This window comes from Procambarus clarkii, chromosome 11, assembly GCF_040958095.1.
Source record: "Procambarus clarkii isolate CNS0578487 chromosome 11, FALCON_Pclarkii_2.0, whole genome shotgun sequence".
Taxonomy (NCBI): domain Eukaryota; kingdom Metazoa; phylum Arthropoda; class Malacostraca; order Decapoda; family Cambaridae; genus Procambarus; species Procambarus clarkii.
The window spans coordinates 29,775,563-29,794,737 of record NC_091160.1 but is presented as its reverse complement, the minus strand read 5'-3'; the positions used below and the strand labels follow the sequence as shown (position 1 = coordinate 29,794,737).

The following is a 19,175-nucleotide window of genomic DNA, read 5'->3' as shown; positions in this document are numbered from 1 at the left end:
TGATGTGGCCCTGGTGATGGACCATCAGGGAGGTAATCTGTGGCCCCTGGTGATGGACCATCAGGGAGGTAATCTGTGGCCCCTGGTGATGGACCATCAGGGAGGTAATCTGTGGCCCTGGTGATGGACCATCAGGGAGGTAATCTGTGGCCCTGGTGATGGACCATCAGGGAGGTAATCTGTGGCCCCTGGTGATGGACCATCTGGGAAGTTAATCTGTGGCCCTGGTGATGGACCATCAGGGAAGGTAATCTGTGGCCCTGGTGATGGACCATCAGGGAAGGTAATCTGTGGCTCTGGTGATGGACCATCAGAGAGGGTAATCTGTGGCCCTGGTGATGGACCATCAGGGAGGTAATCTGTGGCTCTGGTGATGGACCGTCAGGGAAGGTAATCTCTGGCCCCTGGTGATGGACCATCAGGGAAGGTAATCTGTGGCCCCTGGTGATGGACCATCAGGGAAGGTAATCTCTGGCTCTGGTGATGGACCATCAGGGAGGTAATCTGTGACTCTGGTGATGGACCATCAGGGAAGGTAATCTGTGGCCCTGGTGGTGGACCATCAGAGCGGTACTCTGTGGCCCTGGTGGTGGACCATCAGAGCGGTAATCTGTGGCCCTGGTGATGGACCATCAGAGCGGTACTCTGTGGCCCTGGTGGTGGACCATCAGAGCGGTACTCTGTGGCCCTGGTGGTGGACCATCAGAGCGGTAATCTGTGGCCCTGGTGGTGGACCATCAGAGCGGTACTCTGTGGCCCTGGTGGTGGACCATCAGAGCGGTAATCTGTGGCCCTGGTGGTGGACCATCAGAGCGGTAATCTGTGGCCCTGGTGGTGGACCATCAGAGCGGTACTCTGTGGCCCTGGTGATGGACCATCAGAGCGCCAGTGGGCGCGGACAACACCGCCGCCGCCGGCGTCCCGGGGAGTTGTTATTCATTATGTTCTCTTGTTGATGTAATCCCGTATAGCGAGGCTTATGTCTTGCTCGAGTGGCGGAGCTGCACGACGGTGGCTGGTTGTTGTTGCTGTTGCTGCTCTTGCTGCTGCTGCTGCTGCTCTTGCTTCTGCTGCTGCTCTTGCTTCTGCTGCTGCTCTTGCTTCTGCTGCTGCTCTTGCTTCTGCTGCTCTTGCTTCTGCTGCTGTTGCTGCTGCTCTTGCTTCTGTTGCTGCTGCTCTTGCTGCTGCGGCTCTTGCTGCTGCTGCTCTTGCTGCTGCTGCTGCTGCTGCTCTTGCTGCTGCTGCTCTTGCTGCTGCTGCTCTTGCTGCTGCTGCTGCTGCGTCTCTTGTATGTCTAAGCGCGTATTTACTGTATACCTTTACAATCTGTGACCGCAGGATTCAGCTGTTAGATTTTGGACTCCGCCTTTGTCACTGTTGGTAGTCTAATGTTCTCTCTCTCAGCTGCCGATTTACTGTTAGGCGAACAGAGGCATCAGGTGAAAGAAAATCTCTTCCAAATTTGTTCTGCCTCGTTCGAAAATCGAATCCGAGGTTCGTGGATTGCGACTTCAGAACGCTGTCCTCTCGGCCGAGAAACGTTAGTATTTACGCTTTGTGCCGGCAGAATCGAGCTATTAGGTACTGGACTCCGCTTTCTAACCAGTCTATCTTTCTTCTATTATGTATGCTACTATATGTATTATGTATGCTACTATATGTATTTCTCTCTAACACACACACACACACACACACACACACACACACACACACACACACACACACACACACACACACACCACACACACACACACACACACACACACACACACACACACACACACTATCGAAATATTTTTTCCGTGTCAGAGTAGTAGACAAATGGAATGCATTAGGAAGTGATGAGGTGGAGGCTGACTCCATACACAGTTTCATGTATAGATATGATAGAGCCCAGTAGGCTCAGGAACCTGTACAGCAGTTGAGTGACATTAGAGAGGCGGGACCACAGAGCCAGAGCTCAAGTTCTTAATTTTTCCAGAGCTAGCACAACTAGGTAAGTACACACACACTCTCTGGGGATGAGTGTACAGCGCCCTGGACTCGTAATCCTAGGGTCCGGGTGCGATCCCCGGGGATGGCAGAAACAAAATGGGCAGTTTCTTTCTTTCAGTTTCTTTCAGCCTTTTGCCTCTGTAACCTAGCAGCTAATAGGTACCTAGGAGTTAGACAGCTGCTACTGGCTGCTTCCTGTGTGAGTGTGTGTGTGAGTGTGTGTGAGTGTGTGTGTGTGTGTGTGTGTGTGTGTGTGTGTGTGTGTGTGTGTGTGTGTGTGTGTGTGTGTGTTTGTGTGTGTGTGTGTGTGTGTGTGTACTCACCTAGTTGCACTGTTGCACTCACCTAGTTGTGTTTGCGGGGGTTGAGCTCGGGTTCTTTGGTCCCGCCTCTCAACCGTCAATCAACAGGTGTACAGATTCCTGAGCCTATTGGGCTCTATCATATCTACACTTGAAACTCTGTATGGAGTCAGCCTCCACCACATCACTTCCTAATGCATTCCATTTGTCAACCACTCTGACTCTAGAAAAGTTCTTTCTAATATCTCTGTGGCTCATTTGGGCACTCAGTTTCCACCTGTGTTCCCTTGTGCGTGTTCCCCTTGTGTTAAATAGACTGTCTTTATCTATCCTATCAATTCCCTTCAGAATCTTGAATGTGGCGATCATGTTCCCCCTAACTCTTCTGTCTTCCAGCGAAGTGAGGTTTAATTCCCGTAGTCTCTCCTCGTAGCTCATACCTCTCAGCTCGGGTACTAGTCAGGTGGCAAATCTTTGAACCTTTTCCAGTTTAGTCTTGTGTGTGTGTGTGTGTGTGTGTGTGTGTGTGTGTGTGTGTGTGTGTGTGTGTGTGTGTATGTGTGTGTGTGTGTGTGTGTGTGTGTGTACTCACCTATTTGTACTCACCTATTTGTGCTTGCAGGATCGAGCATTGACTCTTGGATCCCGCCTTTCCAGCCTTCGGTTGTTTACAGCAATGACTCCTGTCCCATTTCCCTATCATACCTAATTTTAAAATTATGAATAGAGTTTGCTTCCACAACCTGTTCCCCAAGTGCATTCCATTTTTCTACTACTCTCACGCTAAAAGAAAACTTCCTAACATCTCTGTGACTCATCTGAGTTTCCAGTTTCCACCCATGTCCCCTCGTTCTGTTATTATTGCATGTGAACATTTCATCTATTTCCACTTTGTCAATTCCCCTGAGTATTTTATTTGTTCCTATCATATCTCCTCTCTCCCTTCTTTTCTCTAGTGTCGTAAGGTTCAGTTCCCTCAGACGGTCTTCATATCTCATCTCTCGTAACTCTGGGACAAGCCTCGTCGCGAACCTCTGAACCTTCTCTAGTTTCCTTATGTGTTTCTTCAGGTGGGGGCTCCATGATGGCGCGGCATACTCTAAGACTAGTCTCACGTAGGCAGTCTAAAGCGCCCTAAAAGCCTCCTCACTTAGGTTTCTGAATTAAATTCTAATTTTCGCCAGTGTAGAGTACGCTGCTGTCGTTTTCCTATGTATATTTGCCTCAGGAGTTAGATTCGGTGTCACATCCACTCCCAGGTCTCTTTCTTGAATCGTTACAGGTAGGCAGTTCCCCTTCATTGTGTACTGTCCTTTTGGTCGTCTATCACCTGATCCCATTTCCATAACTTTACATTTACTGATGTTGAACTCCAGTAGCCATTTCCCTGACCATCTCTGCAACCTGTTTAAGTCCTCTTGGAGGATCCTACAATCTTCATCTGTCACAACTCTTCTCATTAATTTTGCGTCATCCACAAATATTGACATGTATGATTCCACTCCTGTAAACATATCATTTACGTAAATTAGAAAGAGGATTGGGCCCAGCACCGATCCTTGAGGTACTCCACTCGTTACTGTTCGCCAGTCCGACTTCTCGCCCCTTACCATTACCCTTTGGCTCCTTCCTGTTACGTAGTTCCTCACCCATGCCAGGGCCTTTCCGCTTATTCCTGCCTGTCTCTCAAGTTTGTAAAGCAGTCTCATGTGCGGTACTGTATTAAGGGCCTTTTGGAAGTTCAGAAATATGCAGTCTTCCCAGCCTTCTCTGTCCTGCCTTATCCTTGTCACTTTATCATAGAATTCTAAAAGGTTTGTTAGGCATGATTTCCCTGTCCAGAACCCATGTTGGTGCTTGTTTACAAACCCAATGCTCTCCAGGTGCTCAACAAGTCTTAGCCTAATTATTCTTTCAAGTATTTTGTAGGGGATGCTTGTCAGTGATACGGGTCTGTAGTTAAGTGCCTCCTCCCTATCACCTTTCTTGAAAATCGGTACGAAATTTGCCTCCTTCCAGCAACTGGGCAATTCTCCCGACATAAGTGACTTATTAAAGATCATTGCCAGAGGCACGCTGAGAGCCTGTGCTGCCTCTTTTAGTATCCACGGTGATACTTTGTCTGGTCCAACCGCTTTAGTTGCATCCAGTGTTGTCAACTGTTTCATTACCTCCTCTGCTGTCACCTCTATATCTGATAGTCTTCCATCTAGGGTAATCTCTTCTAACAATGGAAGCCACTCAGGCTCGGTTGTGAACACTCCATGGAAACTTGCATTCAGTACCTCACAGATTTCCTTGTCGCTTTCTGTATATGCCCCTTCTGTTTTCCTCAGTCTTGTCACTTGATCATTTACCGACATCTTCCTTCTTATATGGCTATGTAGTAATTTAGGATGCTTTTTCGCTTTGATTGCAATATCATTCTCATAATTTCTTTCCGACACTCGTCTTATGTTAATGCAATCGTTCCTAGCTCTGTTACATCTAATCCTGAGTGTGTGTGTCTGTGTGTGTGTACTCACCTATTTGTGCTTGCAGGATCGAGCATTGACTCTTGGATCCCGCCTTTCGAGTATCGGTTGTTTACAGCAATGACTCCTGTCCCATTTCCCTATCATACCTGGTTTTAAAATTATGAATAGTATTTTCTTCGACAACCTGTTCCTGAAGTGCATTCCATTTTCCCACTACTCTCACGCTAAAAGAAAACTTCCTAACATCTCTGGAACTCATCTGAGTTTCAAGCTTCCATCCATGTCCCCTCGTTCTGTTACTATTCCGTGTGAACATTTCGTCTATGTCCACTCTGTGAATCCCTCTGAGTATTTTGTACGTTCCTATCATGTCCCCCCTCTCCCTTCTTCTTTCTAGTGTCGTAAGGCACAGTTCCCTCAGGCGCTCCTCATATCCCATCCCTCGTAGCTCTGGGACGAGTCTCGTTGCAAACCTCTGAACCTTTTCCAGTTTCATTATATGCTTCTTCAGATGGGGTCTCCATGATGAGGCGGCGTACTGTGTGTGTGTGTGTGTGTGTGTGTGTGTGTGTGTGTGTGGAGTTTATTCCTGCTCTTAAAGCCTCAGATGTATACAGAGTAATGCCGTTTCTATAATCCCTTACAGCGACGTTCTCTAAACCAGCGTCTGAGTGACATTATATAAAGAGGCCGCTAGAGTGCCTAGTAGATATTTTTCTTGTTGTATTCACTGGGGCTTCAATAGATATGTTTTATTGTACTGTTTGTGGGTGGTGGGGGGGGGGGGGGTTGCCTATTCACTCATCTCATTCATGATGTTTGGAAACACCAGTTTTCTTGTGATCTTGGTAATGGAGTTTAATGGTGCTTGAAGCAATTCACAGTCAAGCTCTTTAATGTATCCTGGAGCTCCGGCTTTGTTTGTCTCCCGTGTTTGTGGATTATATCTCAGCCTGAAGGATCGAACTGTTGGCTCTGGGAACCAGCATCAAGCCAACTTGTCCTCTTAACAATTACGTCTGAATTTGGCCGTTTGCCCGTATGGCCGAAAATGGAAGTAATTTGAAAATGAAAAATAATTTAAAATAAATTTTGGATTGGTTTTCTTCAAAAGCAACTTGTTAATGGTCCTCTGGTAGGTTAAGAGGGCAGGAATTTATCCTAAGGTTTCAAAACGTCATGAAAACAGTTAATTGAAAGTTTCCTCTCCTAACTTTACCGAGTAAACCGGAGGATACCTTCAGAAAACGGCTCTCCTTGCCTAAAATGAAAAGAGGCTCTCCTTGCCTAAAATGAATGTAATGTGAGCCAATTTCATTTCACATTACATTCATTTTAGGCCATAGTGCGCATACGAGCGAAAAACGACGTTATTTAGGAAGACGGGTTGTGCTATCCGCCGGTTGTCTGATGTATTGACTCTTGAACTGTTATATGCTATCTAGTACATTTCTGTCTGTCAGTCTCTCTCTCTCTCTCTCAGTCACACACACACGCACACACACACACACACACATACACATTTGTCCGAAAAAGCGTTAACATCGCGGTGCCTCTCATATTAAAGCGCCAAATTGCTTTCGCAGTAAGTAATATCGTCAAGTTTGCGGTCACTTTACCCCGAGGCCACCTTCCCTTGTGGTATGGTCAACCAGGCTGTTACACGCTGCAGCTCGCATCCTGACATATGAATCACAGGATGATTGATCACATATTCTTCGGCGGTGTTTATCACCTGTTCATCTCACTTGAACACCGTGAGAGGTCGGCTAATCACACATAAAGTGTGAGGACAGATTAGCTCGGTGAACACTAATGTGCAGTTGATGATCCTGTGATCTGGCCGGACTCCGTGTTGCATATATTTACTGGGCTCTGGTAATTTATTTATAAATCTCATATCTAAATTTATCAGGAATAGTCTGCATCATTGATAGGCTTCCGGGAAAATTAATAACCAAAAAATGAGTGATTACACAATGAAAAAGTGGCTATGTATTTTATTGTGGAAAATAGTAGCTATAAGTAGATCAAAGTTGCTCCGTGGTACTGGCTACTTTGTTACTTAGGACCGGAACAACACACTACCACATCACGACCACAATTTATACTTAAACATATAAATTTCCAAAAATATATAACAAAAATAATTGGTCGAACCACTAAGCTTATTCACTTCTTTTTACTTCATTTTATCTTTAAATTTTTGTTTCCCCTTCTTTCATGAGTCTTCCTCTGTACCCCCTTCACCCCCCCCCATGTTAGTGTTCCTGTGTCTCTTCTTGCCCGCATGTGTTGCTGCCTGTGTCTCTTCTTGCTTGCTTGTGTTGCTGCCTGTGTCTCTTCTTGCCTGCATGTGTTGCTGCCTGTGTCTCTTCTTGCTTGCTTGTGTTGCTGCCTGTGTCTCTTCTTGCCTGCTTGTGTTGCTGCCTGTGTCTCTTCTTGCCTGCATGTGTTGCTGCCTGTGTCTCTTCTTGCCTGCTTGTGTCGCTGTCTGTGTCTTCTTGCCTGCATGTGTTGCTGCCTGTGTCTCTTCTTGCCTGCTTGTGTTGCTGCCTGTGTCTCTTCTTGCTTGCTTGTGTCGCTGCCTGTGTCTCTTCTTGCCTGCATGTGTTGCTGCCTGTGTCTCTTCTTGCTTGCTTGTGTTGCTGCCTGTGTCTCTTCTTGCCTGCTTGTGTTGCTGCCTGTGTCTCTTCTTGCCTGCATGTGTTGCTGCCTGTGTCTCTTCTTGCCCGCATGTGTTGCTGCCTGTGTCTCTTCTTGCCTGCATGTGTTGCTGCCTGTGTCTCTTGCCTGCTTGTTTCGCTGTCTGTGTCTTCTTGCCTGCATGTGTCGCTGTCTGTGTCTCTTCTTGCTTGCTTGTGTCGCTGCCTGTGTCTCTTCTTGCTTGCTTGTGTTGCTGCCTGTGTCTCTTCTTGCTTGCTTGTGTTGCTGCCTGTGTCTCTTCTTGCTTGCTTGTGTTGCTGCCTGTGTCTCTTCTTGCCTGCTTGAGTCGCTGCCTGTGTCTTCTTGCCTGCATGTGTCGCTGCCTGTGTCTCTTCTTGCCTGCTTGTGTCGCTGCCTGTGTCTTCTTGCCTGCATGTGTCGCCGTCTGTGTCTTCTTGCCTGCATGTGTCGCTGTCTGTGTCTTCTTGCTTGCTTGTGTCGCTGCCTGTGTCTCTTCTTGCTTGCTTGTGTTGCTGTCTGTGTCTCTTCTTGCCTGCTTGTGTTGCTGCCTGTGTCTCTTCTTGCCTGCATGTGTTGCTGTCTGTGTCTTCTTGCTTGCCTGTGCTGCTGCCTGTGCTTCTATTTGTCTGCATATTATAGCTGCAACCTGTGCAATTGCAACCGTAGGTTGAAGGTTAGATAAAGGAGCGAACCTCAAATCAGTTGCTACAGTCGAGGCTGCGAGTAGTGATGTCTTCATAATGTCACACCTCACATCAGATTTGCATAGACTTATGGTATTTAAGCGAATATTTCTCCTGCCTTCCCATTGGTCAGATTCGTAGTCCTAACCATGGGTGCTATGAGGCCTCAACATACCCGGCCAGCACAGTCTATCCAAGGAGCTCATAACAGCCAGATGTAGATAGATATTTTTTTGCCAACAATTATCATCATCCTAATATATTCTCCACCGTTGAGTTAACTTGTCATCTGCTTATTCATTATATGTGAACTTCCAGAATAATGTTTCAGGTTATATAGATAATAATATTAAACAGACTTAAACACACAAAGATGTGTGTTCAGTAAGACGAGGACTGAAGTCAGTCTGACATTTGTGATTTAGAAATATCATTGTCATCAGTGATAGTGAAAGCTGGAAAGTGCATCAGTGATCATTGTATAGATTATAGCGGTGCTGCCATATTGGTTTTGTGGGGTTATATATCACTACAACAGTTGTTAGTAGGAAATTAACCCGGTAGCCTCCACCTAGTGCGTCATGTCATTGACTCCCGCGTGTACCAAGCGACGACGACGCTGATCATAATCAAGGATCAAATAAGGTGGAGCGCCGAAAGCGGCGCTTTGTGCCTCACAAGGCGAGCTAGGATCCGTCAGTGGTCTCTGGGTGAGACCACTGACGGATCAAACTTTAAATGGCTGAGATGCCGAGCTTGCCTGGACGCTGAAGCTTCGCCGACTAATCTGAGTATCTAGTGGGCCATTTTGGGTATGCCTGTGATAAAAATGTGTAATGTGTATGCTTGTGTAAAAATGTGTATGCTTGTGTAAAAATGTTTTTTACACATTTTTTATGTAAAAAACACAATTTTTAACCAAACAAGTCGCTCCACCAAGTAAGAACGGCCATGCATGTCCGATGGTTCCTATATAAAAGGGGTGACGCCAAGGAAAATAAGACTCGCATCCTTGAAAAAAAGACTACTACTTACTTACTTACAAGACACACACAAGGGGGGGGGGGGATAGTAAGTTAGTAATTAGAAGCAGTTGATTTATTGGCCGTTAGCTCTAGAATTACCACAGTTATCCAAGTAAGTGGGTTTACAGATCAATGAAACATAGCTGATTTAATGAACCATTCGCGGATTCGCCTTAACTCGGCTCATACCCACCAATAGGGAATGTGAGCTGGGTTTAGACCGTCGTATGACAGGTTAGTTATAATAACCTTGCAAACCGCCTGATTGGTATAGCTTTAAGTTTACGTATAGAAATACCCGTCTACCCGTCAATGACCGCGTGTGTTGCCAACCACTACTCGCTACTCGGTCAGCGTGAAGAGTGAGAGGCCCAGCTTCAGTGTGAAGAGTGAGAGGCACAGCTTCAGCGTGAAGAGTGAGAGGCACAGCTTCAGCGTGAAGAGTGAGGGCCACAGCTTCAGCGTGAAGAGTGAGAGCCACAGCTTCAGCTTGAAGAGTGAGAGGCACAGCTTCAGCTTGAAGAGTGAGAGGCACAGCTTCAGTGTGAAGAGTGAGGGCCATAGCTTCAGCGTGAAGAGTGAGAGGCACAGCTTCAGCGTGAAGAGTGAGAGGCACAGCTTCAGCTTGAAGAGTGAGAGGCACAGCTTCAGCTTGAAGAGTGAGAGGCACAGCTTCAGCTTGAAGAGTGAGAGGCACAGCTTCAGCGTGAAGAGTGAGAGGCACAGCTTCAGCGTGAAGAGTGAGGGCCGCAGCTTCAGCGTGAAGAGTGAGAGGCACAGCTTCAGCCTGAAGAGTGAGAGGCACAGCTTCAGCGTGAAGAGTGAGAGGCACAGCTTCAGCGTGAAGAGTGAGAGGCACAGCTTCAGCTTGAAGAGTGAGAGGCACAGCTTCAGCTTGAAGAGTGAGAGGCACAGCTTCAGCTTGAAGAGTGAGAGGCACAGCTTCAGCTTGAAGAGTGAGAGGCACAGCTTCAGCATGAAGAGTGAGAGGCACAGCTTCAGCATGAAGAGTGAGAGGCACAGCTTCAGCGTGAAGAGTGAGAGGCACAGCTTCAGCGTGAAGAGCGGGAGGCACAGCTTCAGCATGGAGAAGTAGAGAGAGACATAGATTCAGCGTGAAGAGCGAGAGGCAGCTTATGCGATGAAAAAGATGCAGCATTATGCTGCTCCCTTTGCTAAAGGCCCAGCATCAAGAGAGAGAGGCTCAAACTTGTTACAACAGCAACGAGAAGAAACTCAAAGACTGAGAGTATGGTCAATCACCCGCTGGAAGAGAGAGGAAGTAAGGAAGGAGGAAGGGTTGATCAGAGTCTTCATAACTATCTCAAAGGCTGGCTGACCCCATTATTACCTCAAAGGCTGCTTTCTACCACCATCGCTTCCTCAGAAGTCATGTGTGTGTTCTTTAAATACTTTAAATGTCTGTATGTGTCCATTAAATTAAGCTGGTGGGAAGAAGTGAATCATGCCACCAGCTTAATCTAACCATTTCGTCATTAGAAGGGAGAGTGGCTGCATGCATGATAAGATATTGAAAGGCAGCGCAGGACGGTAGCCTGCCAGTAAGAGCCATAAAGGAGCAACTGCTGCTGCGTTAAAGGTGTGGTAATAAAAGGCAGCCACGGGGGGTGGCTGCCTTCCAATAAGCGTTCTACAATTTCTCATCTCCGTAATGGACAGACGCACACATCACCTAACCCGCCACTCCAGTTAACCCAGAGGCTTTTCCGCCAAGGTGGTGCTCATATAGCCTTTTGTTGAGGCTTTTGTGAGGTGCGAATCGGGCAGAACTAGCATGGTGGTGGTGCTCTCGTGCTGTCAGTTGTCTCCTGTGGCACAGAATATCATTCCAGAATATCTGGAATTATATTCAGTGCCACTGGAGACAAAGAATATTCTATTCTCTATATCTGGAATGAATGAAACGTGAGTCCTGATTGTGGTAAGACTCTGTGCGTCCTCAGTTTTTTAAGAAGCACAGCGATCTCCTGAGTGAAGGTCCACAGTCTAATAGATAGATTGTAACACCAGTTATCCGGTTCTCCATACAGGAGCAGGTTTTTACACCGGGCACTCTAGGATCCGGTGTGTAATCACTTGAAAGTAAACTTACAATTAGTTACACTTACCCGTTTCTGCATTAAACTTACTTGTTGCTGAAATTGCAAACATCATCAGATGAGCATCAACACAAAATATACGGTATTTATAAAATGACTGGATAATAATAATCGTCGATAACAGATAGACTTTTAACACAGTGTTAAGCTCCCTGATGACTTCAGAATGAAGTCCAGGAAAGATCGATAAGTAGTTGTTACGAACCCGGATCCAGCGTCCGAGCACGGAGCAGTGACCACCGCGCCATCTGTGGGTCAGCTCCCGAAACCCCCTCCAATCGGACGACGACACCTGGTGAGGATGGCGTGTACTGGCCACAAGGGCCAGTTTCCAGTCCCGTTCAGCACTCTACACCGCCGCTGCTGACCTCTGGTGAGGTGGTGCTCAGACTACAACGCCATCTATGAAGTGGATGTGTCGGGCGTTTGTGTCTGAGCCTGTAAGTGAGGTGCCTTAGTGTGTCCCAGTTAGTGATGACGTGTCTGCTTACAGAGTCGACCTGGGACTGCTGTGATGGAAGTGGAGTCAGTCTACCCGAGGCAGCCAGTCTCCATACCTTGTACCTTGTTGCAGCCGTTGTGAAGTCGTCCCCCCGGAAGAACACTGTGGTGTGTTAGCCTGCCAGTGGAGTGGCAGTAAAAGGATTACCCGGGACCGACTGTTGGAGACGATTATCCACTGGGGTATTGAGGACAGGAGGGTGATTGGTGATATCACACGAGACTCCTGTCTAGGGTGTTTACCCTAATATCGTCCGTGGAGTGGCCTGACCAGCGTTGCGGGTCCAGAACCTGCCAGCAGACCGGCTGGATTTGTGGTTGACGGCCTCCACGGCGGTGCCCCCAGTGGACCTGTGTTTTGGCTGACCAGTAGCCAGGGTAGGCTCGGCATTCTCAGAGGACACGTTGTGAGGCCACGAAGAAAGCACCGAGGAATCAGCACCGAGAGAGAGCGAGGATCCAGTCTCCAGCAGAAGACTACAGTTTAATCCCCTTGTATAGTGTTAATACCCCTCCCCCTGTGTAACCTTTTTATATATTATTTATTGGTGGCGGACATTATATTATATTAAGTTCTTAACTTTCTTTCCCTTCACCCTTTAAGTTACTTGCGTCACGGATCGCATCCCTTGAAAGCCTCTACTGGCTTGGGGTCGGATATATATTCTTCCTCTAACAACATCAGAGTAAGAACCCCGTTGCGTCCCGAGAGGGCCGTAACAGTAGTCACTTTCCTCTTATTTAATTTTGTGGGGCGGGTTTTTCCTTATAAGTTGGTGTACACTCTGGGTCACGTCTAGCTGAGGGTAGATGGCTCTAAGCACTCTTTTAAACTAATTAGAATTTGGTTATATTACTCTTAAATAAAATTTTTCTGTTTATCGCAGAGCCTTGTTGGAAAACTGATTATATATAATTCTGCAACGCCAATGCACAAATACAGGCCAAGTCAAAATTGTATTTTCAAGGCCTATGTCTAGCCAGCCCGTCCCCCTAAGGTTTTCCAACATCAAGAAACGCCGTACTAAAGTGCCCTTATCCTAACCTACCAGAGGACCCCACAACAGAAAGCGGGACTGTACATCAATCTAGCGAGCCGCTACCATTTTCGAGTAAGACGATTTTTGACTAATGTATACTTCAAAATGCGACGTTCTATTAGGAGGACGGGTTGATCCATCAATGCAAAACCATCACGAAAGAACCATCTGTTCTTTTGGTTGTCACATTAGTAACACTTACATTGGTGGAGTTACACTGTATAAGATGAGTAATTATACTGAGTAATTAGTAACTACTCATCTAATGATTACTCATAATTACTGAGTAGTTATTAACAAATAGATGAGGAACTATTATCAATGATGAGTAATTATACTGTTCAATTCATATAACATTTTGCAAGTATTGTGCTTGGCCTGATAAGAATGAATGTATATTATGACCAAATGAAAGATATGATGACCAAACCACACACCAGAAGATGGTGAAGCGACAACGCTTCGGTCCGTCCAGGACCATTATCAAGTACATTGTGGTAATGGTCATTGACGGACCGAAACGTTGTCGTCTCTTCGCCTTCTGGTGTGTAGTTCGATCATCAAGATCACCACTACCAAACAAGTGATTTGGCTCTCTCATAGATGATGACGCCAAGTAGAGCAAAGAGCACAGTGGGCGGGGGGAAGGGGGGGGGAGGATTGCTATAACTACAACTTCAGAACATGTAAGTGAAAATTCTTGGAATAGATATATATACGGGATCGTTGATTGCTGACATATCGCAGGTCACCTCTCATTGGCTATGATGGATCATAGGACCGGTGAGGGGGCACAGGCCTTGTACATGACGTGACAGGCTCATTTCGAGACCAACTCAGTGGTCTCTCTCTCACACACGTCTACGTGGCCAACCACACAACTGACCGGGAGTTGGATGACACATGTAGCACTAATGCCTTTATCTGCCTGAAGACACTCTGCTTGCACATATCGCCACAGCCTCCTGTAATATTTTCTTGAAGTTGTCATTACACAAGAGTATTGATTTGGTCCTTCGGACGAGATATCAATAGCAAAATATCGGAAGGGGCTTGAGGAGTGCTTATTCGAGCACATCATCTCAACAAATACCTGGAGCCAAGTATGTGCTCTGTAGCCAATCAAATGGAAGAGCAGTGGTTCGTCCCGATATTGTACTCGTCTTGCTTATTCGAGCTTCGGCCCTCAAACAATCAGTCAACATCACATTGTTCCACCCACAAATTAGCTTTCTAAAGTATCAAAACTATATATATATTATATATATATATATATATATATATATATATATATATATATATATATATATATATATATATATATATATATATATATATATATATATATATATATATATATATAATTATTAAATATGACCGAAAAAATAAGATTAATAATTCTAACACGAATTTTCTCAATATTTCTTATATTTCTTTTCACTGTCGATGGTAACTGAAAAATCAATTCTCCAAAATTCATTTTTATTTCTAGTCTGACGCGACACTTGAACGCGTTTCGTAACAACTTATTAAACTTTCAAAGACTTTAGTTTACACACACACACACAACTATAACCTGCAAAAACTAAACCAGAGTTCTACTATGCTATAATTCAAACGGCTTATAATTTTATATACCTGCATTTAGGTGATGTAATATGCTACAACAGTTTTGGACAAACTTTCAACACAAGATAGAACAAGAAATATTGGGAAATATTGGGTAAATTTAAAGGGGAAGAATGGAAGTAAATGCAAAAGGCCAATTGGCCCATATTTTTTGATGCTTCTATATTGGTGCGGAGTCTTGAAGTGGGTAGAATATAGTTGTGCATTAATTGGCTGTTGATTGCTGGTGTTGACTTCTAAATGTGTAGTGCCTCGCAGATATCAAGCCGCCTGCTATCGCTGTATCTATCGATGATTTCCGTGTTTTTTGTTAAGACTTCTCTGGTGATGGTCTGGTTGTAGGAAGAGATTATATGTTCCTTAATGGAGCCCTGTTGCTTATGCATCGTTAATCGCCTGGAAAGAGATGTTGTTGTTTTGCCTGTATACTGAGTTCTTTGAGGCTTAAAGTCCCCAAGTGGGCATTTGAAGGTATAGACGACGTTGGTCTCTTTTAAAGCGTTCTGCTTTGTGTCTGGAGAATTTCTCATGAGTAGGTTGGCCGTGTTTTTTGTTTTATAGTAAATCGTTAATTGTATCTCCTGATTTTTGTCTGTAGGGATAACGTTTCTATTAACAATATCTTTCAGGACCCTTTCCTCCGTTTTATGAGCTGTGGAAAAGAAGTTCCTGTAAAATAGTCTAATAGGGGGTACAGGTGTTGTGTTAGCTGTCTCTTCAGAGGTTGCATGGCGTTTCACCTTCCTTCTTATGATGTCTTCAACGAAACAATTGAAGAAGCCGTTGTTGAATAGGACCTGCCTTACCCTACAGAGTTCTTCATCGACTTGCTTCCATCCTGAGCTGTGGCTGAGGGCACGGTCGACATAAGCGTTAACAACACTCCTCTTGTACCTGTCTGGGCAGTCACTGTTGGCATTGAGGCACATTCCTATGTTTGTTTCCTTAATGTAGACTGCAGTGTGGAAACCTCCGCTCCTTTCCATGACTGTTACATCTAGAAAGGGCAGCTTCCCATCCTTCTACATCTCGTAAGTGAAACGCAACACAGAATTCCGCTCAAATGCCTCCTTCAGCTCCTGCAGATGTCTGACATCAGGTACCTGTGTAAAAATGTCGTCAACATACCTGCAGTATATGGCCGGTTTCAAGTTCATGTCGACTAAGACCTTTTGTTCGATGGTACCCATGTAGAAGTTCACAAACAGGACACCTAGGGAAGAACCCATGGCGACCCCATCTACATGCTTATACATGGGCCCATCCGGGCTCAAGAAGGGTGCCTCTTTAGCACAAGCTTGGAGTAGTTTTCTTAGAATGTTTTCTGGTATGTCAAGAGGAGTACAGGCCGGATCATGATACACTCTGTCCGCTATCATCCCGATTGTTTCATCCACAGGTACGTTGGTAAACAGCGATTCTACGTCCAACGAGGCTCTTATCCCTGTGCCCCGTGTTCCCCGCAGTAAGTCAACAAATTCCTTTGGAGACTTTAGGTTGAAGGTGCAAGGAACATAAGAAGTCAGCAAGTCGTTGAGTCGCTTCGCCAGTCTGTACGTGGGTGTGGGTATCTGGCTGATGATTGGCCAAAGTGGGTTTCCAGGCTTGTGGGTCTTGACATTTCCATACGCGTATCCAGGTTTGTATTCCCCAATAATCTTTGGCAGGTGGAGTCCAGATTTCTTGGCGTTCACAGTTTCGATCAATTTGTTGACCTTTGCTTTCATTTCGGTTTTAGTGTCCTTCGTTACCCTTTGGAATTTAGTTTGGTCAGAGAGTATGAGGTTCATTTTCGTCAAATATTCGTCTTTTTTAAGAATGACGTATATTGGCGACTTGTCACCTCTCCTGACGAATATCTCCTTGTTCTCACGAAGGCCCTTAGCTGCCGCTTTGAGCTCGGGGGACAGTATGGTGCTTCTGTAGTGGTCTCGATTCTTTCCTCCTTCTGCAACAAGTTCTGCTTGTAAGGTGTCCTTGGTATATATATATATATATATATATATATATATATATATATATATATATATATATATATATATATATATATATATATATATATATATATATATATATATATATATATATATATATATATATATATATATATATATATATATATATATATATATATATATATATATATATATATATATATATATATATATATATATATATATATATATATATATATATATATATATATATATATATATGGTGGATTATTATTCGTGATGGTCAAGTGGATTAAGGCGTCTTGTACATACCAGATGCGTTGCTTCTGGGAGTATGGGTTCGAGTCACTTCTGGGGTGTGAGTTTTCAGTTGCATATGTCCTGGGGACCATTCAGGCTTGTTCGCATTTGTGTTCCTCACGTGTTGCCCCAAAGAATGAGGTGATTTGGTAAAATGCTATGCCCAAGATAACTATCCGAGTGCCGGCGGTGGGGTGGTTCAAATAGCCTCGGCTATCACCTCATTATGTCCGGTCGTGATGGTCAAGTGGATTAAGGCGTCTTGTACATACCAGATGCGTTGCTTCTGGGAGTATGGGTTCGAGTCACTTCTGGGGTGTGAGTTTTCAGTTGCATATGTCCTGGGGACCATTCAGGCTTGTTCGCATATATATATATATATATATATATATATATATATATATATATATATATATATATATATATACATATATATATATATATATATATATATATATATATATATATATATATATATATATATATATATATATATATATACACAGAACCCGTCTGTGACATTCATCAATGTTTCCCATTGTTGTGTTTTTCAAGAGATCCATAACCTTTAAGCACCTTTTTGCATTATTATTTTTGTATCAACCCATGTATATCTTGTAACCATCAAATGCATAATAAAGCACAAATGTATATATATATATATATATATATATATATATATATATATATATATATATATATATATATATATATATATATATATATATATATATATGTCGTACCTAGTAGCCAGAACTCACTTTTCAGCCTACAATGCAAGGCCCGATTTGCCTAATAAGCCAAGTTTTCATGAATTAATATATTTTCTCAAAACTTTTTCTTATGAAATGATAAAGCTACCCATTTCATTATGTATGAGGTCAATTTTTTTTATTGGAGTTAAAATTAACGTAGATATATGACCGAACCTAACCAACCCTACCTAACCTAACCTAACCTATCTTTATAGGTTAGGTTAGGTTAGGTAGCCGAAAAAGTTAGGTTAGGTTAGGTTAGGTAGGTTAGGTAGTCGAAAAACAATTAATTCATGAAAACTTGGCTTATTAGGCAAATTGGGCCTTGCATAGTAGGCTGAGAAGTGCGTTCTGGCTACTAGGTACGACATATATATATATATATATATTATATATGTCGTACCTAGTAGCCAGAACGCACTTCTCAGCCTACTATGCAAGGCCCGATTTGCCTTATAAGCCAAGTTTTAATGAATTTATATATTTTCTCTAATTTTTTTCTTATGAAATGATAAAGCTACTCATTTCATTATGAATGAGGTTAATTTTTTTTTATTGGAGTTAAAATTAACGTAGATATATGACCGAACCTATACAACCCTACCTAACCTAACTTAACCTATCTTCATAGGTTAGGTTATGTAGACGAAAAAGTTAGGTTAGGTTAGGTTATCGAAAAACAATTAATTCATGAAAACTTGGCTTATTAGGCAAATCGGGCCTTGCATAGTAGGCAGAGAAGTGCGTTCTGGCTACTAGGTACGACATATATATATATATATATATATATATATATATATATATATATATATATATATATATATATATATATATATATATATACCCTATTTACTGTATAAACTCCCAGGAAGGACAAGGATTCCTGTTCACAGTAACTCGAGGGATAAAACGAGGCTAATGGGAGCAAAACCCATTTACAGGTCTTAAACACAGCTCTGGAAGCTCATCGGGTAAAATACTATAAAGTTCTACAGGTCATTCACCGGCGAGTCGATAGACTGAACACCTCTCCTCTCACCCAATAAAATAAAACATTGAACGAACAGGAAACGCTCATATCGTCCTCTACCACACTAGTGATTCGAACAACAGTATTCGTAAGCTATTAGTCAGACTGACTCAGCCTTCAGACTGACAGAAACCTTCCTAATAACTTGCTGGCTATAACTATTCATATAGTAATGTAAGCGAACTTTTGGATCATATGTTAGCAGGCTTGAGAGCAGACTTAAGGTTACGACCATAATTTAAGGGCGGACTTAACAATACGTCAATGGGTTTAAGTGTGTGCATAAAATTACGTCAAAACGTTTAAATTATAACTTAATATTATGTCTGAAGGTTTAAGTGCAAGCTTAAGAAATCTCCAATAGGTATAGGAGCAAACTTAAGAACTGATAACTAGTGCCAAATTTTAGAACACGTAAATAGGTTTAAGTAGAAGCTTCTGAGATGTCACTTGGATTAAGTGTAAGCTTCGGAAAATGACGAGAAAGTCTTGAGAGCTTTTGAAGACGTCAAACACTGAGAATTAAGTTTGTATAACGCACATGTAGCAAATACAATATATAAGTTGTCTGGTCTTCTGCTCTGGGGTGTTGGCAGCGTCTGAACCTTGCCGTGTCTACTGGCCAGCGTCTGAACTTTGCCGTGTTTCCTGGGCAGCGTCTGAACCTTGCCGTGTCTACTGGCCAGCGTCTGAACC

At 43.7% G+C, this 19,175-nt stretch overlaps 1 protein-coding gene across 1 annotated transcript; it reads right to left on the bottom strand.

Moving 5' to 3' along the window:
* Positions 1-977: 977 nt before the first annotated feature.
* Positions 978-13,888, bottom strand: LOC123758510 (micronuclear linker histone polyprotein-like). The gene is made up of 6 exons (XM_069323003.1): positions 13,697-13,888; positions 11,279-11,305; positions 9,496-9,773; positions 8,858-8,942; positions 7,061-8,087; positions 978-1,177 (listed from the first exon to the last, which is right to left on the bottom strand). Exons 1-6 carry the CDS (start codon positions 13,886-13,888, stop codon positions 978-980), a joined length of 1,809 nt encoding a protein of 602 aa, XP_069179104.1.
* Between the last annotated feature and the right edge of the window lie 5,287 nt (positions 13,889-19,175).